This window comes from Papaver somniferum, unplaced genomic scaffold (genome assembly GCF_003573695.1).
Source record: "Papaver somniferum cultivar HN1 unplaced genomic scaffold, ASM357369v1 unplaced-scaffold_21, whole genome shotgun sequence".
In the NCBI taxonomy this organism is placed as follows: Eukaryota; Viridiplantae; Streptophyta; class Magnoliopsida; order Ranunculales; family Papaveraceae; genus Papaver; species Papaver somniferum.
Genome location: NW_020631041.1, coordinates 2,935,810 through 2,959,781, shown reverse-complemented (window position 1 = coordinate 2,959,781; position 23,972 = coordinate 2,935,810). Strand labels below are relative to the sequence as shown.

The window sequence follows — 23,972 nt, the reverse complement described above, 5'->3', positions numbered from 1 at the left end:
TTTATTAATATGTACAGTTCCAAATATACATAATTTTAAATTAACTTTGTTTGAAGGTGGATCCATCGGCAATGTTGTATAACATATTTAAAAGATATTTTATTTTATATAACAGAAGATGTGAACACATTGGAATGGTGCGGGAATATGAAATTTGGTTAGAGAGTTACTGGATGGAATTTAAACCTTCGTGATACGATGAAGCCAACCAAAGTTTCTTTGTGGACATACATATACATACATTATATACATTCGCGTGATTAACTTGCACAAAAAAGAAGAGCACGTGCAAAATGCACGGATAAAAAAACTGGGCCTTCTCTAAAAATAGGGAAACCCTTTTCGCAAACCCTAATAAAAGAAAATTGTATCAGAAGTGCAACCCAAATTTCATTCTCCGCCGCTGTGGTGCACTCTCCTCTTTCTCATCTCTTTCTCCCTCATATGTTATGTTTCTTCTCTCATCACTCTTAACCTTACGGCAATCTCAGTCAGTAGAATGATCTGATGTTCCTACGCAAGATAGAAAAATGTCTCATTTAGATTTGTTTATCTCCTTTGACGAACAAAAGACTACAAATTTAAATTTCTTGTTCTCTTTTGTTATCGTGAATCTCTTATTTTAAGATTTTCACATGAAAACAAGAAGATGGAGGAATATCTACATGACATGAAATCAGAAATACAGTGGAATATTGGGTAATCTTAGGTTGAACTACATGGATCTGATATTTTGTTCGTCCATTTTTGTTGATAATTTATTACTTGAAACTACAGCCCTGAATTACTAAATCCTGGCCAATATTTGTACGATTTTACTCGTACGATTGAATATGCAAGATCAGATCACACATCTACAATAAAAGTAATATCGGTCTGGCTTCACAATCCCAATGAAGTCGTTAAGTCGTTAACCTGTTTTTAGAAGAAGAAAACCAAAGGTTGAAGGAGAAACGACTCTAGCACGAAAACTAGTATCACATGTGAGGTGTGGGGATTAGTTTTGCAGAGTTGTTAGATGTCCCCTTACATAGTCTTTCAAATCAGGGTTTCGCCTTGGTCACAAAGCAAACAATATCCACCGTTAGATGAAAACCTGATTTAGATTCAAGATAATATTTCCCAACCGTTAGATCGACAACTTAGCTTGTTATACACAAATTAAATGCACGCTTCTAGGTTTGTTAACCGTACCCAAACATGTACATTTGTTGGTTCAACGATAGTTAACCAAAAGGTTAGCCATATGAGCGTTTTATACCAATCATATTCTTCTTCACCATAACTAGTTCAAATGAGTCAATTGAACTAGTTTGGAGCTAGTACCAGGATTTAGTAATTCAGTCCATTTTTGTTGATAATTCAGGGCTGTAGTTTTACAAATATTGGTAAAACTGCTACCGTAATGTTGTTAACATGGCGTTTTTAAGGACAAACCGTTACAGATTATTCATACAATGACGGTTTAAGATACTTCATGACAGTTTTGAAGGGTAATTGGTAACGATTATGTGACAGTTATAAGCGTCGGTATAAGATGACCCCTACGGTGACACTGCCTTTGGTGACACTTTCAAATTTCACCTAAACTGTCATGAAATCGATAGGGTGACAGTTTTGAAATGTCACCTATGTTGATTTTTCTACTATTTCCCTTTAAATGATGTAGGAGGGTATTCTACCATGCATCTTCTTTCAATGTTTACCAGATATCATATTTGTACAGGAACGTGTACGTAGAATTTGGGTTCTCTACGTTTAATTGCATCCGTAAGCTGTAAAATATGTTTTCTCCTTGCAATTCCCATAGGTTTTCTTTGTTAGTTTGATGGTTTTTGAAGTCGAAAGAACTTGAAGAAAATATACATGGAGTGGTAAATTATTAAGTGGTCGATATCGACTTAATTGCATGATTAACAGTATTCAACTTTGTAACTTTTAGCTGCGGTATTTGATCTGGTGCCTGAAATGGTGGTATGGTAGTAACGCTTTGTCAGTAGCAATGTGCAGATAAGACTTCAAACTGAACTTGTGGGCTTTCTGAACCCAAGTATATGCACCTTTAGCTCTGCACTTGCAACCTTTTTTTTCGTTGTAGTACCATGGCAACAGATCTTAGAATCCAAAGACTAATTTACAACAAGGTGTTGAAACTTTCTGGTTTAGCTCAGAGCCTCAGCGGACTAAACAAGAAAGAACATATTTGTTTCTTTCTTGTACCTGCTAAAGCGGAAGAAAGTACTGACTGAAACGAATTATTAAATAAAAGACCTCTTATCATATTCATTTTAGCTAGAGGAATATTATACAGATATCTGGTACTATCTCCAAACTACAGCCCTGAATTACTAAATCCTGGCCAATATTTGTAAATTAAGTAGCTAGTAGTAATAGACCATCCTAAAGAAAATTAATAAGAAACCAAAACATTATAAAGAAGTGGAGTTGGTTGATAATAACAACTCCTCCTGCTCCTTGAGGCTTCACAACTCCTCTCAAACAAATCTTTTATATAAGCTTAACCCATGTCAAACCATTCCAAAAACAATCAAAACATTCCGAGTTTCCTCGTACCAACAACCAAAAGAGCTCCATTTCTCTTTCTCTAAATTTTATTCAATCTCAACCAACATGTCTAAGGGAAATGGAGAAACTGTGGTCGATGTCCTAGCTGAGAAGAGTAGTAGCCCTAATCTTGCGAGTACAAAAGCCAAAGGACTTGCAGCTGGAGTTGCAATCGGTGCTGCGGTGGTGGGAACAGCCAAAGTTGTCAAGCATTCAAGGGGATGGAAGAGAATAGTTTGCATTTTCGATTTCCTTCCAAGGCTTTTTGGTATTGCTCTCCACCTCGCAGCCGCTATTACCATGGGAACTGCTGATCAAATTCTTCCCTTCTTTACGCATCACTTCCAGTTCCGGGCAACTTTCCAACATCTCCCCGCCCTCACGTACGCTATTTACGAAACCCATCCTATGATATTAAGAATCTAATTACCTATGAATTGAATCTAATTACCTATGATATTTAATGCCTGCTTATTAAAGCTCCCAGAGTTATACACCATTACCTAAAATTCGTGATTATGACACCATCATCCACAAGGCAAGTTATAACATATGAATATGCTGAATTAATTAAATATCTCTCTTATACAAAATAATCAAAAAATAAATCCTGATATCGTAGAAAATAAAAAAACAATCAAACAAAAATAAATTAACGAACAGAAATCAACCTATATCCTATCAATATCTTCTTCAATAAATTCAATATGGCTTTCCCCTTCCTCTTCACCTTCATCAACAGTACCTTCGTTGATTTTAGTAGTATCAGGTAATTCACCATAAGCTTTCAACAATCTAGATTCATCACTATTATATTTCAGTATAATATCAGCTTTGTCATCTTGATAATCTCTTAAACCAACTAATATTATATCACCACCACTAATCCACACTTTCTTATGCAGCTTACCTCGAATATGACACAATCTTTTCACACCATCAATCCCCATGGCTTCACATCTTCCATTGCCAAGCATACGCAGTACTTGAGCATATTCTTGTCCATCTTCTTTGAATACTAATTCTCTTTTCTCGTCGTCTGCTTCATTCTTTCCCCTCTTTCGATTCTTTCCTCCTTTACCTTTGTTCTTCGGCATGATTGAATGTGATAATCAAAAATAAAGTAAACCCTGGATATCTTTTTAACTGAAACAAGTGGTGAGTATTTGTAGATCCCCACGTTTCTAGATCAGGAAATAAATAGGATTCATATAACTTGGCGATCAAGTATATTGTTTCCTAAATTTTAGAATCCTAAACCTAACTCTAATCGAACTTTTTCATCCGGAGACTTGGACCTGACTTGAATATAATCAACTAAAGGGGGTTAAAAAACCCAGGCCCATAATCAGGAGTGGAGAAAACTTTTGCCTATCCAATGCGCACCACCGGGTAAGGGGTGGCTTAGTTGTCTGAATCCAGTTTTACCCCTTGTGTCTTCTAACATCATTTACACCCTCCATTTTTTCCCTATTTGATATACTGCTAGTGTATAACTTAAAAAAACATGTACTCCTATTGAATCATAAATCAGATTAAATCGCCTCTTTCAAACAGGAATCGCATGTTTCAGAGGAATCACTCGCTTGTTTCGGAGAGGAATTGCTCAATTAACATCTAGCTAACCAAATTAAATGAGGTTAACTAGATGTTAAATTATATGGATTTCCAAAATTAATCTTTGATGTTAACATTTTGACTTGTTGTGCAAGCGCCCTACTAATCAAGTCTCATAGAGGCACCATTGTCTGTAACTTGACCATGGTTAGAAATGCACGCTGCATTTTTAAGTTTCAGTCCAGGCAATGCCAAAAGTGGATTTGGACATGGCCAGAGATGCGCGATAAGCATCAATTGATGCCAAAGAAGTTTGTCACATGGCATGTTTGCATGAGGCATCAAGGGACACAATAAAGACTTGCATGAGCACATTTATATTATTGGGGAATGATGCACAACAATGATGGTGGTATTTAGGTTGGTATACTCATCATTGCCAAGTCAAGGCCAGTAAGCATGTGTTAGGCACAAGTCCATAACGGTTATGAGTTAGTTACATACAGTGGCGGTTGTTTTATTCTTAATAAAAGTTTAGGAACTGCCTCTGTGGCTTCAGAACGAAGATAAGGTCAGTTGACACGGTTTTCCAATTGCCTTGCCTAAAGCAAAGTTGTATCTATTATTCAGTTTTTTTTTTGTAGCTTAAAATTTTATCGAATTAAAGATATTCTTTCTTAAATTATAAAAAATGATATTATTATATTCATATTACTCGAGAGATTTTCATTTATATGGTATCATAGTGTTTTGGATTGATTTAGTTTACTTTATGAAATTATGATTCCTAAAATTGGTAATATAAATTTGATGCTTCAATTAGGTTGTAATCTTATTAGCTAAACAGATTTATTATTTGGGGAATCACAAATATGATCAATACATGACCCTTTCTTGAACTCACAACACCATAGCGTCACAGCATCATCAATATTTTCGTCCATCTCCGTTAAATATCCACTTCATTTTTTTCTCAGCTTCAAGGTATTGAATCCCCTAAAATTTATATCATCTCCTCCTAGTTAATCATCATCACTACCACCAACTCCATCTTCCATCTCGGTGGCCACCAGTCACCCTTCAATGTCTTTGGAAAACGAGATTCATCACCAGTCATAAGTATTAGTTGGCGAAAATTATCTAGCATGCAATCAAACCCAACTCCACCTCCAGCTCTCTATCACCTTTGTCATCACTAACATCAGTCATTACCGGCTATCAGGGACACCACCATTTCCATCTTCTTCAATCACTTCCACTGGTGGCTATCAAACTTTATTCATCACCGAGTATCTGCATCATCACGATCTGGCCGTTTCTTAAATTAAAGAAGGTCATGGCATCCCTTAACAGAAATAACTGTGCCTTTAAAGGATATGGCTTCCCTGAATACAAACGTGAGCACCTTTATCAATTCTGTGATTTAGCAATTATCGCAATCTTTACTTACTTCACATACTCGTAACTTCATCCGACACCGGAATGACCTTATTCCTTCCCTGTTAACTTTGTATTTTCCCCATCATCAACATAATGAGAAGAAATCTTTGATTTGGACGAGCTCTATTTCCTTTTGTTTAAGATAATCCCAAACACCTGTGAAACTCAAAAACAAACAAAATCAAAGCATAATGAAATGAAAACTTACAAGAAAGCAATAGATTAATTAAGGTTCCAACTAGTGCAAATAATGCACCTATCAAGTTATATACTTTTCAGAATGCGCTCAATTCTTGTGCATATATAAAGATTTATAAGACAAACATATCCCAAAATATTAACTTTAAATAGCTTATTTTTCGGTTTGTACAACAAAAATAGTCAAAGTGTGAGATAATGTGAAAATAAAAGTGTGACCCTCCTTCCTATTTTTTATATATATCAAATATCTAATCTTTTAATCGGTTCAATTTAACTCTAAAATTATATGCCATAATTGGTACGATATTTTTGGTATGCTGCTTGGCAGACGTACAAGTATTTACAGAATTATATATCAACATTTATGTCATAGAAGGTATCCACATGTAAATTTTAAGTTGGAGAATTCAATTGTGAACATTTTTTGTGGTTTTCCGAAATTAAATCTGTGTGGTTCAGAGCTTTGAAAAATTTCTCTAGACTAATGTGACTTAGAATCATATAGAATTCTCTATTTGAAAGATGAATCTCCTGATTTGGAAAAAAAATTGAAAAAGCAGGGGTCTAACAACACCACCCAATATTTCGCTTAACAATCTCTATGGACAAAGTCGAATATACTTTTAAGAGAATCAACAAGACGCAATCAATTAAAAGTACATCAACAAGTTTATATCTCTCTCTCTTGATTTGATTTCCTCAAACAGAAATTGCGAGTGCTAATCAAATACAAGAAATAACTTGGATGGTACCAAAGAACAATTACCAAGGATCAATCAATAACAATCAACAACCAAAGGTTGGATTACTCTAATTGATGATCTAACCCGCAACCTTTTTTATTTCAATTATAAAGATAAAACAATATAATGCGGAAACTGAAATAACACAGACAACAGAAATTTTGTTAACGAGGAAACCGCAAATGCAGAAAAACCCCGGGACCTAGTCCATATTGAACACACACTGTATTAAGCCACTACAGACACTAGCCTACTCCAAGCTAACTTCGTACTGGACTGTAGTTGAACCCCAATCAGTCTCCCACTGATCCAAGGTACAGTTGTACTCCCTACGTCTCTGATCCCATCAAGTGACTGCGCACTTGATTCCCTTAGCTGATCTCACCCATAACTAAGAGTTGCTACGACCCAAAATCGCAGGCTTTGACAATAAAAAAATCTGTCTCACACAGAAAAGTCTATCAAAGGATCAATCTGTATCCACAGAAAAACCCTAAAGTTTTTGTTCCGTCTTTTGATAATAATCAAGGTGAACAGGAACCAATGATAATCTGGTCTATATTCCCGAAGAATAACCTAGATAAATCAATCACCTCACAACACTCTTAATCGCATGGTAGCGAAACAAGATGTTGCGGAATCACAAACAATGAGACGAAGATGTTTGTGACTACTTTTTATATCTTGCCTATCGGAGATATTAATCTCAAGCCAATCAATATGATTTTACTCGTACGATTGAAGATGCAAGATCAGATCACACATCTACAATAAAAGTAATATCGGTCTGGCTTCACAATCCCAATGAAGTCTTTAAGTCGTTAACCTGTTTTTAGAAGAAGAAAACCAAAGGTTAAAGGAGAAACGACTCTAGCATGAAAACTAGTATCACATGTGAGGTGTGGGGATTTGTTTTGCAGAGTTGTTAGATGTCCCCTTACATAGTCTTTCAAATCAGGGTTTCGCCTTGGTCACAAAGCAAACAATATCCACCGTTAGATGAAAACCTGATTTAGATTCAAGATAATATTTCCCAACCGTTAGATCGACAACTTAGCTTGTTATACACAAATTAAATGCACGCTTCTAGGTTTGTTAACCGTACCCAAACATGTACATTTGTTGGTTCAACGATAGTTAACCAAAAGGTTAGCCATATGAGCGTTTTATACCAATCATATTCTTCTTCACCATAACTAGTTCAAATGACTCAATTGAACTAGTTTGGAGCTAGTACCAGGATTTAGTAATTCAGTCCATTTTTGTTGATAATTCAGGGCTGTAGTTTTACAAATATTGGTAAAACTGCTACCGTAATGTTGTTAACATGGCGTTTTTAAGGACAAACCGTTACAGATTATTCATACAATGACGGTTTAAGATACTTCATGACAGTTTTGAAGGGTAATTGGTAACGATTATGTGACAGTTATAAGCGTCGGTATAAGATGACCCCTACGGTGACACTGCCTTTGGTGACACTTTCAAATTTCACCTAAACTGTCATGAAATCGATAGGGTGACAGTTTTGAAATGTCACCTATGTTGATTTTTCTACTATTTCCCTTTAAATGATGTAGGAGGGTAGTCTACCATGCATCTTCTTTCAATGTTTACCAGATATCATATTTGTACAGGAACGTGTACGTAGAATTTGGGTTCTCTACGTTTAATTGCATCCGTAAGCTGTAAAATATGTTTTCTCCTTGCAATTCCCATAGGTTTTCTTTGTTAGTTTGATGGTTTTTGAAGTCGAAAGAACTTGAAGAAAATATACATGGAGTGGTAAATTATTAAGTGGTCGATATCGACTTAATTGCATGATTAACAGTATTCAACTTTGTAACTTTTAGCTGCGGTATTTGATCTGGTGCCTGAAATGGTGGTATGGTAGTAACGCTTTGTCAGTAGCAATGTGCAGATAAGACTTCAAACTGAACTTGTGGGCTTTCTGAACCCAAGTATATGCACCTTTAGCTCTGCACTTGCAACCTTTTTTTTCGTTGTAGTACCATGGCAACAGATCTTAGAATCCAAAGACTAATTTACAACAAGGTGTTGAAACTTTCTGGTTTAGCTCAGAGCCTCAGCGGACTAAACAAGAAAGAACATATTTGTTTCTTTCTTGTACCTGCTAAAGCGGAAGAAAGTACTGACTGAAACGAATTATTAAATAAAAGACCTCTTATCATATTCATTTTAGCTAGAGGAATATTATACAGATATCTGGTACTATCTCCAAACTACAGCCCTGAATTACTAAATCCTGGCCAATATTTGTAAATTAAGTAGCTAGTAGTAATAGACCATCCTAAAGAAAATTAATAAGAAACCAAAACATTATAAAGAAGTGGAGTTGGTTGATAATAACAACTCCTCCTGCTCCTTGAGGCTTCACAACTCCTCTCAAACAAATCTTTTATATAAGCTTAACCCATGTCAAACCATTCCAAAAACAATCAAAACATTCCGAGTTTCCTCGTACCAACAACCAAAAGAGCTCCATTTCTCTTTCTCTAAATTTTATTCAATCTCAACCAACATGTCTAAGGGAAATGGAGAAACTGTGGTCGATGTCCTAGCTGAGAAGAGTAGTAGCCCTAATCTTGCGAGTACAAAAGCCAAAGGACTTGCAGCTGGAGTTGCAATCGGTGCTGCGGTGGTGGGAACAGCCAAAGTTGTCAAGCATTCAAGGGGATGGAAGAGAATAGTTTGCATTTTCGATTTCCTTCCAAGGCTTTTTGGTATTGCTCTCCACCTCGCAGCCGCTATTACCATGGGAACTGCTGATCAAATTCTTCCCTTCTTTACGCATCACTTCCAGTTCCGGGCAACTTTCCAACATCTCCCCGCCCTCACGTACGCTATTTACGAAACCCATCCTATGATATTAAGAATCTAATTACCTATGAATTGAATCTAATTACCTATGATATTTAATGCCTGCTTATTAAAGCTCCCAGAGTTATACACCATTACCTAAAATTCGTGATTATGACACCATCATCCACAAGGCAAGTTATAACATATGAATATGCTGAATTAATTAAATATCTCTCTTATACAAAATAATCAAAAAATAAATCCTGATATCGTAGAAAATAAAAAAACAATCAAACAAAAATAAATTAACGAACAGAAATCAACCTATATCCTATCAATATCTTCTTCAATAAATTCAATATGGCTTTCCCCTTCCTCTTCACCTTCATCAACAGTACCTTCGTTGATTTTAGTAGTATCAGGTAATTCACCATAAGCTTTCAACAATCTAGATTCATCACTATTATATTTCAGTATAATATCAGCTTTGTCATCTTGATAATCTCTTAAACCAACTAATATTATATCACCACCACTAATCCACACTTTCTTATGCAGCTTACCTCGAATATGACACAATCTTTTCACACCATCAATCCCCATGGCTTCACATCTTCCATTGCCAAGCATACGCAGTACTTGAGCATATTCTTGTCCATCTTCTTTGAATACTAATTCTCTTTTCTCGTCGTCTGCTTCATTCTTTCCCCTCTTTCGATTCTTTCCTCCTTTACCTTTGTTCTTCGGCATGATTGAATGTGATAATCAAAAATAAAGTAAACCCTGGATATCTTTTTAACTGAAACAAGTCGTGAGTATTTGTAGATCCCCACGTTTCTAGATCAGGAAATAAATAGGATTCATATAACTTGGCGATCAAGTATATTGTTTCCTAAATTTTAGAATCCTAAACCTAACTCTAATCGAACTTTTTCATCCGGAGACTTGGACCTGACTTGAATATAATCAACTAAAGGGGGTTAAAAAACCCAGGCCCATAATCAGGAGTGGAGAAAACTTTTGCCTATCCAATGCGCACCACCGGGTAAGGGGTGGCTTAGTTGTCTGAATCCAGTTTTACCCCTTGTGTCTTCTAACATCATTTACACCCTCCATTTTTTCCCTATTTGATATACTGCTAGTGTATAACTTAAAAAAACATGTACTCGTATTGAATCTTAAATCAGATTAAATCGCCTGTTTCAAAGAGGAATCGCATGTTTCAGAGGAATCACTCGCCTGTTTCGAAGAGGAATTGCTCAATTAACATCTAGCTAACAAAATTAAATGAGGTTAACTAGATGTTAAATTATATGGATTTCCAAAATTAATCTTTGATGTTAACATTTTGACTTGTTGTGCAAGCGCCCTACTAATCAAGTCTCATAGAGGCACCATTGTCTGTAACTTGACCTTGGTTAGAAATGCACGCTGCATTCGAAGTTTCAGGCCAGGCAATGCCAAAAGTGGATTTGGACATGGCTAGAGATGCGCGATAAGCATCAATTGATGCCAAAGAAGTTTGTCACATGGCATGTTTGCATCAGGCATCAAGGGACACAATAAAGACTTGCATGAGCACATTTGTATTATTGGGGAATGATGCACAACAATGATGGTGGTATTTAGGTTGGTATACTCATCATTTCCGAGTCAAGGCCAGTAAGCATGTGTTAGGAACAAGACCATAACGGTTATGAGTTAGTTACATACAGTGGCGGTGGTTTTATTCTTTTCTAAAAGTTTAGGAACTGCCTCTGTGGCTTCAGAACAAAGATAAGGTCAGTTGACACGGTTTTCCAATTGCCTTGCATAAAGCAAAGTTGTATCTATTATTCAGTTTTTTTTTGTAGCTTAAAATTTTATCGAATTAAAGATATTCTTTCTTAAATCATAAAAAATGATATTATTATATTCATATACTCGAGAGATTTTCATTTATACGGTATCATAGTGTTTTGGATTGATTTAGTTTACTTTATGTAATTATGATTCCTAAAATTGGTAATATAAATTTGATGCTTCAATTAGGTTGTAATCTTATTAGCTAAGCAGATTTATTATTTGGAGAATCACAAACATGATCAATACATGACCCTTTCTTGAGCTCACAACACCATAGCGTCACAGCATCATCAATATTTTCGTCCATCTCAGTTAAATATCCACTTCATTTTCTTCTCAGCTTCGAGGTATTGAATCCCCTAAAATTTATATCATCTCCTCCTAGTCAATCATCATCACTACCACCAACTCCATCTTCCATCTCGGTAGCCACCAGTCACCCTTCAATGTCTTTGGAAAAAACGAGATTCATCACCGGTCATAAGTATTAGTTGGCGAAAATTATCTAGCATGCAATCAAACCCAGCTCCACCTCCAGCTCTCTATCACCTTTGTCATCACTAACATCAGTCGTTACCGGCTATCAGCGACACCACCATTTCCATCTTCTAAAATCACTTCCACTGGTGGCTATCAAACTTTATTCATCACCGAGTATCTGCATCATCACGATCTGGCCGTTTTTTAAATTAAAGAAGGTCATGGCATCCCTAAAAAGAAATAATTGTGCCTTTAAAGGATATGGCTTCCCTGAATACAAACGTGAGCGCCTTTATCAATTCTGTGATTTAGCAATTATCTCAATCTTTACTTACTTCACATACTCGTAACTTCATACGACACCGGAATGACCTTATTCCTTCCCTGTTAACTTTGTATTTTCCCCATCATCAACATAATGAGAAGAAATCTTTGATTTGGACGAGCTATATTTCCTTTTGGTTAAGATAATCCCAAACACCTGTGAACTCAAAAACAAACAAAATCAAAGCATAATGAAATGAAAACTTACAAGAAAGCAATAGATTAATTAAGGTTCCAACTAGTGCAAATAATGCTCCTATCAAGTTATATACTTTTCAGAATGCGCTCAATTCTTGTGCATATATAAAGATTTATAAGACAAACATATCCCAAAATATTAGCTTTAAATAGGTTATTGTTCGGTTTGTACAACAAAAATAGTCAAAGTGTGAGATAATGTGAAAATAAAAGTGTGACCCTCCTTCCTATTTTTTATATATATCAAATATCTAATCTTTTAATCGGTTCAATTTAACTCTGAAATTATATGCCATAATTGGTACGATATTTTTGGTATGCTGCTTGGTAGACGTACAAGTATTTACAGAATTATATATCAACATTTATGTCATAGAAGGTATCCACAAGTAAATTTTAAGTTGGAGAATTCAATTGTGAACATTTGTTGTGGTTTTCCGAAATTAAATCTGTGTGGTTCAGAGCTTTGAACAATTTCTCTAGACTAATGTGACTTAGAATCATATAGAATTCTCTATTTCAAAGATGAATCTCCTGATTTGGAGAAAAAAAATTGAAAAAGCGGGGATCTAACAACACCACCCAATATTTCGCTTAACAATCTCTATGGACAAAGTCGAATAGACTTTTAAGAGAATCAACAAGACGCAATCAATTAAAAGTACATCAACAAGTTTATATCTCTGTCTCTTGATTTGATTACCTCAAACAGAAACTGTGAATGCTAATCAAATACAAGAAATAACTTGGATGGTACCAAAGACCAATTACCAAGGATCAATCAATAACAATCAACAACCAAAGGTTGGATTACTCTAATTGATGATCTAACCCGCAACCTTTATTATTTCAATTATAAAGATAAAACAATATAATGCGGAAACTGAAATAACACAGACACCAGAAATTTTGTTAACGAGGAAACCGCAAATGAAGAAAAACCCCGGGACCTAGTCCATATTGAACACACACTGTATTAAGCCACTACAGACACTAGCCTACTCCAAGCTAACTTCGTATTGGACTGTAGTTGAACCCCAATCAGTCTCCCACTGATCCAAGGTACAGTTGTACTCCCTACGTCTCTGATCCCATCAAGTGACTGCGCACTTGATTCCCTTAGCTGATCTCACCCATAACTAAGAGTTGCTACGACCCAAAATCGCAGGCTTTGACAATAAACAAATCTGTCTCACACAGAAAAGTCTATCAAAGGATCAATCTGTATCCACAGAAAAACCCTAAAGTTTTTGTTCCGTCTTTTGATAATAATCAAGGTGAACAGGAACCAATGATAATCTGGTCTATATTCCCGAAGAATAACCTAGATAAATCAATCACCTCACAACACTCTTAATCGCATGGTAGCGAAACAAGATGTTGCGGAATCACAAACAATGAGACGAAGATGTTTGTGACTACTTTTTATATCTTGCCTATCGGAGATATTAATCTCAAGCCAATCAATATGATTTTACTCGTACGATTGAATATGCAAGATCAGATCACACATCTACAATAAAAGTAATATCGGTCTGGCTTCACAATCCCAATGAAGTCTTTAAGTCGTTAACCTGTTTTTAGAAGAAGAAAACCAAAGGTTAAAGGAGAAACGACTCTAGCATGAAAACTAGTATCACATGTGAGGTGTGGGGATTTGTTTTGCAGAGTTGTTAGATGTCCCCTTACATAGTCTTTCAAATCAGGGTTTCGCCTTGGTCACAAAGCAAACAATATCCACCGTTAGATGAAAACCTGATTTAGATTCAAGATAATATTTCCCAACCGTTAGATCGACAACTTAGCTTGTTATACACAAATTAAATGCACGCTTCTAGGTTTGTTAACCGTACCCAAACATGTACATTTGTTGGTTCAACGATAGTTAACCAAAAGGTTAGCCATATGAGCGTTTTATACCAATCATATTCTTCTTCACCATAACTAGTTCAAATGAGTCAATTGAACTAGTTTGGAGCTAGTACCAGGATTTAGTAATTCAGTCCATTTTTGTTGATAATTTAGGGCTGTAGTTTTACAAATATTGGTAAAACTGCGACCGTAATGTTGTTAACATGGCGTTTTTAAGGACAAACCGTTACAGATTATTCATACAATGACGGTTTAAGATACTTCATGACAGTTTTGAAGGGTAATTGTAACGATTATGTGACAGTTTATAAGCGTCGGTATAAGATGACCCCTACGGTGACACTGCCTTTGGTGACACTTTCAAATTTCACCTAAACTGTCATGAAATTGATAGGGTGACAGTTTTGAAATGTCACCTATGTTGATTTTTCTACTATTTCCCTTTAAATGATGTAGGAGGGTAGTCTACCATGCATCTTCTTTCAATGTTTACCAGATATCATATTTGTACAGGAACGTGTACGTAGAATTTGGGTTCTCTACGTTTAATTGCATCCGTAAGCTGTAAAATATGTTTTCTCCTTGCAATTCCCATAGGTTTTCTTTGTTAGTTTGATGGTTTTTGAAGTCGAAAGAACTTGAAGAAAGTATACATGGAGTGGTAAATTATTAAGTGGTCGATATCGACTTAATTGCATGATTAACAGTATTCAACTTTGTAACTTTTAGCTGCGGTGTTTGATCTGGTGCCTGAAATGGGTATGGTAGTTAACGCTTTGTCAGTAGCAATGTGCAGATAAGACTTCAAACTGAACTTGTGGGCTTTCTGAACCCAAGTATATGCACCTTTAGCTCTGCACTTTCAACCTTTTTTTTCGTTGTAGTACCATGGCAACAGATCTTAGAATCCAAAGACTAATTTACAACAAGGTGTTGAAACTTTCTGGTTTAGCTCAGAGCCTCAGCGGACTAAACAAGAAAGAACATATGTTTCTTTCTTGTACCTGCTAAAGCGGAAGAAAGTACTGACTGAAACGAATTATTAAATAAAAGACCTCTTATCATATTCATTTTAGCTAGAGGAATATTATACAGATATCTGGTACTATCTCCAAACTACAGCCCTGAATTACTAAATCCTGGCCAATATTTGTAAATTAAGTAGCTAGTAGTAATAGACCATCCTAAAGAAAATTAATAAGAAACCAAAACATTATAAAGAAGTGGAGTTGGTTGATAATAACAACTCCTCCTGCTCCTTGAGGCTTCACAACTCCTCTCAAACAAATCTTTTATATAAGCTTAACCCATGTCAAACCATTCCAAAAACAATCAAAACATTCCGAGTTTCCTCGTACCAACAACCAAAAGAGCTCCATTTCTCTTTCTCTAAATTTTATTCAATCTCAACCAACATGTCTAAGGGAAATGGAGAAACTGTGGTCGATGTCCTAGCTGAGAAGAGTAGTAGCCCTAATCTTGCGAGTACAAAGCCAAAGGACTTGCAGCTGGAGTTGCAATCGGTGCTGCGGTGGTGGGAACAGCCAAAGTTGTCAAGCATTCAAGGGGATGGAAGAGAATAGTTTGCATTTTCGATTTCCTTCCAAGGCTTTTTGGTATTGCTCTCCACCTCGCAGCCGCTATTACCATGGGAACTGCTGATCAAATTCTTCCCTTCTTTACGCATCACTTCCAGTTCCGGGCAACTTTCCAACATCTCCCGCCCTCACGTACGCTATTACGAAACCCATCCTATGATATTAAGAATCTAATTACTATGAATTGAATCTAATTACCTATGATATGTAATGCCTGCTTATTAAAGCTCCCAGAGTTATACACCATTACCTAAAATTCGTGATTATGACACCATCATCCACAAGGCAAGTTATAACATATGAATATGCTGAATTAATTAAATATCTTCTTATACAAAATAATCAAAAAATAAATCCTGATATCGTAGAAAATAAAAAACAATCAAACAAAAATAAATTAACGAACAGAAATCAACCTATATCCTATCAATATCTTCTTCAATAAATTCAATATGGCTTTCCCCTTCCTCTTCACCTTCATCAACAGTACCTTCGTTGATTTTAGTAGTATCAGGTAATTCACCATAAGCTTTCAACAATCTAGATTCATCACTATTATATTTCAGTATAATATCAGCTTTGTCATCTTGATAATCTCTTAAACCAACTAATATTATATCACCACCACTAATCCACACTTTCTTATGCAGCTTACCTCGAATATGACACAATCTTTTCACACCATCAATCCCCATCGCTTCACATCTTCCATTGCCAAGCATACGCAGTACTTGAGCATATTCTTGTCCATCTTCTGAATACTAATTCTCTTTTCTCGTCGTCTGCTTCATTCTTTCCCCTCTTTCGATTCTTTCCTCCTTTACCTTTGTTCTTCGGCATGATTGAATGTGATAATCAAAAATAAAGTAAACCCTGGATATCTTTTTAACTGAAACAAGTCGTGAGTATTTGTAGATCCCCACGTTTCTAGATCAGGAAATAAATAGGATTCATAACTTGGCGATCAAGTATATTGTTTCCTAAATTTTAGAATCCTAAACCTAACTCTAATCGAACTTTTTCATCCGGAGACTTGGACCTGACTTGAATATAATCAACTAAAGGGGGTTAAAAAACCCAGGCCCATAATCAGGAGTGGAGAAAACTTTTGCCTATCCAATGCGCACCACCGGGTAAGGGGTGGCTTAGTTGTCTGAATCCAGTTTTACCCCTTGTGTCTTCTAACATCATTTACACCCTCCATTTTTTCCCTATTTGATATACTGCTAGTGTATAACTTAAAAAACATGTACTCGTATTGAATCTTAAATCAGATTAAATCGCCTGTTTCAAAGAGGAATCGCATGTTTCAGAGGAATCACTCGCCTGTTTCGAAGAGGAATTGCTCAATTAACATCTAGCTAACCAAATTAAATGAGGTTAACTAGATGTTCAATTATATGGATTTCCAAAATTAATCTTTGATGTTAACATTTTGACTTGTTGTGCAAGCGCCCTACTAATCAAGTCTCATAGAGGCACCATTGTCTGTAACTTGACCTTGGTTAGAAATGCACGCTGCATTCGAAGTTTCAGGCCAGGCAATGCCAAAAGTGGATTTGGACATGGCCAGAGATGCGCGATAAGCATCAATTGATGCCAAAGAAGTTTGTCACATGGCATGTTTGCATGAGGCATCAAGGGACACAATAAAGACTTGCATGAGCACATTTGTATTATTGGGGAATGATGCACAACAATGATGGTGGTATTTAGGTTGGTATACTCATCATTGCAGAGTCAAGGCCAGTAAGCATGTGTTAGGCACAAGACCATAACGGTTATGAGTTAGTTACATACAGTGGCGGTGGTTTTATTCTTTTCTAAAAGTTTAGGAACTGCCTCTGTGGCTTCAGAACGAAGATAAGGTCAGTTGGCACGGTTTTCCAATTTCCTTGCATAGAGCAAAATTGTATCTATTATCCAGTTTTTTTGTAGCTTAAAATTTTTATCGAATTAAAGATATTCTTCCTTAAACTATAAAAAATGATATTATTATATTCATATTACTCGAGAGATTTTCAATTATATGGTATCATAGTGTTTTGGATTGTTTTAGTTTACTTTATGTAATTATGATTCCTAAAATTGGTAATATAAATTTGATGCTTCAATTAGGTTGTAATCTTATTAGCTAAGCAGATTTATTATTTGGGGAATCACAAACATGATCAATACATGACCCTTTCTTGAGCTCACAACACCATAGCGTCACAACATCATCAATATTTTCGTCCATCTCAGTTAAATATCCACTTCATTTTCTTCTCAGCTTCGTGGTATTGAATCTCCTAAAATTTATATCATCTCCTCCTAGTCAATCATCATCACTACCACCAACTCCATCTTCCATCTTGGTGGCCACCAGTCACCCTTCAATGTCTTTGGAAAACGAGATTCATCACCAATCATAAGTATTAGTTGGCGAAAATTATCTAGCATGCAATCAAACCCAACTCCACCTCCAGCTTCTATCACCTTTGTCATCACTAACATCAGTCGTTACCGGCTATCAGCGACACCACCATTTCCATCTTCTTCAATCACTTACACTGGTGGCTATCAAACTTTATTCATCACCGAGTATCTGCATCATCACGATCTGGCCGTTTTTAAATTAAAGAAGGTCATGGCATCCCTTAACAGAAAGAATTGGCTTTAAAGGATATGGCTTCCCTGAATACAAACGTGAGCGCCTTTATCAATTCTGTGATTTAGCAATTATCGCAATCTTTACTTACTTCTCATACTCGTAACTTCATACGACACCGAACTGACCTTATTCCTTCCCTATTAACTTTGTTTTTCCCCTCATCAACATAATGAGAAGAAATCTTTGATTTGGACGAGCTCTATTTCCTTTTGGTTAAGATAACCCCAAACACCTGTGAAACTCAAAAACAAACAAAATCAAAGCATAATGAAATGAAAACTTACAAGAAAGCAATAGATTAATTAAGGTTCCAACTAGTGCAAATAATGCACCTATCAAGTTATATACTTTTCAGAATGCGCTCAATTCTTGTGCATATATAAAGATTTATAAGACAAACATATCGCAAAATATTAGTTTTAAATAGGTTATTGTTTGGTTTGTACAACAAAAATAGTCAAAGTGTGAGATAATGTGAAAATAAAAGTGTGACCCTCCTTCCCTTTTTTATATATCTCAAATATCTAATTTTAATTTGGTTCAATTAACTCTGAAATTATATGCCTAATTGGTACGATATTTTTGGTATGCTGCTTGGTAGACGTACAAGTATTTACAGAATTATATATCAACATTTATGTCATAGAAGGTATCCACAATGTAAATTTTAAGTTGGAGAATTCAATTGTGAACATTTGTTGTGGTTTTCCGAAATTAAATCTGTGTGGTTCAGAGCTTTGAACAATTTCTCTAGACTAATGTGACTTAGAATCATATAGAATTCTCTATTTCAAAGATGAATCTCCTGATTTGGAGAAAAAAAATTGAAAAAGCGGGGTCTAACAACACCACCCAATATTTCGCTTAACAATCTCTATGGACAAAGTCGAATATACTTTTAAGAGAATCAACAAGACGCAATCAATTAAAAGTACATCAACAAGTTTATATCTCTGTCTCTTGATTTGATTTCCTCAAACAGAAACTGCGATGCTAATCAAATACAAGAAATAACTTGGATGGTACCAAAGACCAATTACCAAGGATCAATCAATAACAATCAACAACCAAAGGTTGGATTACTCTAATTGATGATCTAACCCGCAACCTTTATTATTTCAATTATAAAGATAAAACAATATAATGCGGAAACTGAAATAACACAGACACCAGAAATTTTGTTAACGAGGAAACCGCAAATGCAGAAAAACCCCGGGACCTAGTCCATATTGAACACACACTGTATTAAGCCACTACAGACACTAGCCTACTCCAAGCTAACTTCGTACTGGACTGTAGTTGAACCCCAATCAGTCTCCCACTGATCCAAGGTACAGTTGTACTCCCTACGTCTCTGATCCCATCAAGTGACTGCGCACTTGATTCCCTTAGCTGATCTCACCCATAACTAAGAGTTGCTACGACCCAAAATCGCAGGCTTTGACAATAAACAAATCTGTCTCACACAGAAAGTCTATCAAAGGATCAATCTGTATCCACAGAAAAACCCTAAAGTTTTTGTTCCGTCTTTTGATAATAATCAAGGTGAACAGGAACCAATGATAATCTGGTCTATATTCCCGAAGAATAACCTAGATAAATCAATCACCTCACAACACTCTTAATCGCATGGTAGCGAAACAAGATGTTGCGGAATCACAAACAATGAGACGAAGATGTTTGTGACTACTTTTTATATCTTGCCTATCGGAGATATTAATCTCAAGCCAATCAATATGATTTTACTCGTACGATTGAAGATGCAAGATCAGATCACACATCTACAATAAAAGTAATATCGGTCTGGCTTCACAATCCCAATGAAGTCTTTAAGTCGTTAACCTGTTTTTAGAAGAAGAAAACCAAAGGTTAAAGGAGAAACGACTCTAGCATGAAAACTAGTATCACATGTGAGGTGTGGGGATTGTTTTGCAGAGTTGTTAGATGTCCCCTTACATAGTCTTTCAAATCAGGGTTTCGCCTTGGTCACAAAGCAAACAATATCCACCGTTAGATGAAAACCTGATTTAGATTCAAGATAATATTTCCCAACCGTTAGATCGACAACTTAGCTTGTTATACACAAATTAAATGCACGCTTCTAGGTTTGTTAACCGTACCCAAACATGTACATTTGTTGGTTCAACGATAGTTAACCAAAAGGTTAGCCATATGAGCGTTTTATACCAATCATATTCTTCTTCACCATAACTAGTTCAAATGAGTCAATTGAACTAGTTTGGAGCTAGTACCAGGATTTAGTAATTCAGTCCATTTTTGTTGATAATTTAGGGCTGTAGTTTTACAAATATTGGTAAAACTGCGACCGTAATGTTGTTAACATGGCGTTTTAAGGACAAACCGTTACAGATTATTCATACAATGACGGTTTAAGATACTTCATGACAGTTTTGAAGGGTAATTGTAACGATTATGTGACAGTTTATAAGCGTCGGTATAAGATGACCCCTACGGTGACACTGCCTTTGGTGACACTTTCAAATTTCACCTAAACTGTCATGAAATTGATAGGGTGACAGTTTTGAAATGTCACCTATGTTGATTTTTCTACTATTTCCCTTTAAATGATGTAGGAGGGTAGTCTACCATGCATCTTCTTTCAATGTTTACCAGATATCATATTTGTACAGGAACGTGTACGTAGAATTTGGGTTCTCTACGTTTAATTGCATCCGTAAGCTGTAAAATATGTTTTCTCCTTGCAATTCCCATAGGTTTTCTTTGTTAGTTTGATGGTTTTTGAAGTCGAAAGAACTTGAAGAAAGTATACATGGAGTGGTAAATTATTAAGTGGTCGATATCGACTTAATTGCATGATTAACAGTATTCAACTTTGTAACTTTTAGCTGCGGTGTTGATCTGGTGCCTGAAATGGGTATGGTAGTTAACGCTTTGTCAGTAGCAATGTGCAGATAAGACTTCAAACTGAACTTGTGGGCTTTCTGAACCCAAGTATATGCACCTTTAGCTCTGCACTTTCAACCTTTTTTTTCGTTGTAGTACCATGGCAACAGATCTTAGAATCCAAAGACTAATTTACAACAAGGTGTTGAAACTTTCTGGTTTAGCTCAGAGCCTCAGCGGACTAAACAAGAAAGAACATATTTGTTTCTTTCTTGTACCTGCTAAAGCGGAAGAAAGTACTGACTGAAACGAATTATTAAATAAAAGACCTCTTATCATATTCATTTTAGCTAGAGGAATATTATACAGATATCTGGTACTATCTCCAAACTACAGCCCTGAATTACTAAATCCTGGCCAATATTTGTAAATTAAGTAGCTAGTAGTAATAGACCATCCTAAAGAAAATTAATAAGAAACCAAAACATTATAAAGAAGTGGAGTTGGTTGATAATAACAACTCCTCCTGCTCCTTGAGGCTTCACAACTCCTCTCAAACAAATCTTTTATATAAGCTTAACCCATGTCAAACCATTCCAAAAACAATCAAAACATTCCGAGTTTCCTCGTACCAACAACCAAAAGAGCTCCATTTCTCTTTCTCTAAATTTTATTCAATCTCAACCAACATGTCTAAGGGAAATGGAGAAACTGTGGTCGATGTCCTAGCTGAGAAGAGTAGTAGCCCTAATCTTGCGAGTACAAAAGCCAAAGGACTTGCAGCTGGAGTTGCAATCGGTGCTGCGGTGGTGGGAACAGCCAAAGTTGTCAAGCATTCAAGGGGATGGAAGAGAATAGTTTGCATTTTCGATTTCCTTCCAAGGCTTTTTGGTATTGCTCTCCACCTCGCAGCCGCTATTACCATGGGAACTGCTGATCAAATTCTTCCCTTCTTTACGCATCACTTCCAGTTCCGGGCAACTTTCCAACATCTCCCCGCCCTCACGTACGCTATTTACGAAACCCATCCTATGATATTAAGAATCTAATTACCTATGAATTGAATCTAATTACCTATGATATTTAATGCCTGCTTATTAAAGCTCCAGAGTTATACACCATTACCTAAAATTCGTGATTATGACACCATCATCCACAAGGCAAGTTATAACATATGAATATGCTGAATTAATTAAATATCTCTCTTATACAAAATAATCAAAAATAAATCCTGATATCGTAGAAAATAAAAAAACAATCAACAAAAATAAATTAACGAACAGAAATCAACCTATATCCTATCAATATCTTCTTCAATAAATTCAATATGGCTTTCCCCTTCCTCTTCACCTTCATCAACAGTACCTTCGTTGATTTTAGTAGTATCAGGTAATTCACCATAAGCTTTCAACAATCTAGATTCATCACTATTATATTTCAGTATAATATCAGCTTTGTCATCTTGATAATCTCTTAAACCAACTAATATTATATCACCACCACTAATCCACACTTTCTTATGCAGCTTACCTCGAATATGACACAATCTTTTCACACATCAATCCCCATCGCTTCACATCTTCCATTGCCAAGCATACGCAGTACTTGAGCATATTCTTGTCCATCTTCTTTGAATACTAATTCTCTTTTCTCGTCGTCTGCTTCATTCTTTCCCCTCTTTCGATTCTTTCCTCCTTTACCTTTGTTCTTCGGCATGATTGAATGTGATAATCAAAAAATAAAGTAAACCTGGATATCTTTTTAACTGAAACAAGTCGTGAGTATTTGTAGATCCCCACGTTTCTAGATCAGGAAATAAATAGGATTCATATAACTTGGCGATCAAGTATATTGTTTCCTAAATTTTAGAATCCTAAACCTAACTCTAATCGAACTTTTTCATCCGGAGACTTGGACCTGACTTGAATATAATCAACTAAAGGGGGTTAAAAAACCCAGGCCCATAATCAGGAGTGGAGAAAACTTTTGCCTATCCAATGCGCACCACCGGGTAAGGGGTGGCTTAGTTGTCTGAATCCAGTTTTACCCCTTGTGTCTTCTAACATCATTTACACCCTCCATTTTTTCCCTATTTGATATACTGCTAGTGTATAACTTAAAAAAACATGTACTCGTATTGAATCTTAAATCAGATTAAATCGCCTGTTTCAAAGAGAATCGCATGTTTCAGAGGAATCACTCGCCTGTTTCGAAGAGGAATTGCTCAATTAACATCTAGCTAACCAAATTAAATGAGGTTAACTAGATGTTCAATTATATGGATTTCCAAAATTAATCTTTGATGTTAACATTTTGACTTGTTGTGCAAGCGCCCTACTAATCAAGTCTCATAGAGGCACCATTGTCTGTAACTTGACCTTGGTTAGAAATGCACGCTGCATTCGAAGTTTCAGGCCAGGCAATGCCAAAAGTGGATTTGGACATGGCCAGAGATGCGCGATAAGCATCAATTGATGCCAAAGAAGTTTGTCACATGGCATGTTTGCATGAGGCATCAAGGGACACAATAAAGACTTGCATGAGCACATTTATTATTGGGGAATGATGCACAACAATGATGGTGGTATTTAGGTTGGTATACTCATCATTGCAGAGTCAAGGCCAGTAAGCATGTGTTAGGCACAAGACCATAACGGTTATGAGTTAGTTACATACAGTGGCGGTGGTTTTATTCTTTTAAAAGTTTAGGAACTGCCTCTGTGGCTTCAGAACGAAGATAAGGTCAGTTGGCACGGTTTTCCAATTCCTTGCATAAGCAAAGTTGTATCTATTATCAGTTTTTTTGTA

At 36.0% G+C, this 23,972-nt stretch overlaps 3 protein-coding genes and 2 pseudogenes across 3 annotated transcripts; 1 reads left to right on the top strand and 4 right to left on the bottom strand.

Annotated features, from left to right (window-relative positions):
* Positions 1–2,561: 2,561 nt before the first annotated feature.
* On the bottom strand, positions 2,562–3,887 carry LOC113339315 (eukaryotic translation initiation factor 1A-like). The gene has a single exon (XM_026584607.1). The coding sequence runs from the start codon at positions 3,660–3,662 to the stop codon at positions 3,237–3,239; it is 426 nt and encodes a 141-aa protein (XP_026440392.1). The 5' UTR covers positions 3,663–3,887; the 3' UTR covers positions 2,562–3,236.
* A 5,091-nt stretch (positions 3,888–8,978) lies between these two features.
* LOC113339309 (eukaryotic translation initiation factor 1A-like) lies at positions 8,979–10,520 on the bottom strand. Its single transcript, XM_026584603.1, has one exon. The coding sequence runs from the start codon at positions 10,077–10,079 to the stop codon at positions 9,654–9,656; it is 426 nt and encodes a 141-aa protein (XP_026440388.1). The 5' UTR covers positions 10,080–10,520; the 3' UTR covers positions 8,979–9,653.
* A 5,542-nt stretch (positions 10,521–16,062) lies between these two features.
* On the bottom strand, positions 16,063–16,542 carry LOC113339386 (annotated as a pseudogene).
* A 5,311-nt stretch (positions 16,543–21,853) lies between these two features.
* LOC113339438 (casparian strip membrane protein 1-like) lies at positions 21,854–22,213 on the top strand. The gene has a single exon (XM_026584712.1). The coding sequence runs from the start codon at positions 21,854–21,856 to the stop codon at positions 22,211–22,213; it is 360 nt and encodes a 119-aa protein (XP_026440497.1).
* Positions 22,214–22,455: 242 nt separating this feature from the next.
* LOC113339387 lies at positions 22,456–22,880 on the bottom strand (annotated as a pseudogene).
* Positions 22,881–23,972: the final 1,092 nt, after the last annotated feature.

What these genes read in the sequence shown, in the direction of transcription:
- LOC113339315 (XM_026584607.1), bottom strand. Translation starts at nt 3,662, where the DNA reads ATGCCGAAGAACAAAGGTAAAGGAGGAAAGAATCGAAAGAGGGGAAAG.
- LOC113339309 (XM_026584603.1), bottom strand. Translation starts at nt 10,079, where the DNA reads ATGCCGAAGAACAAAGGTAAAGGAGGAAAGAATCGAAAGAGGGGAAAG.
- LOC113339438 (XM_026584712.1), top strand. Translation starts at nt 21,854, where the DNA reads ATGTCTAAGGGAAATGGAGAAACTGTGGTCGATGTCCTAGCTGAGAAG.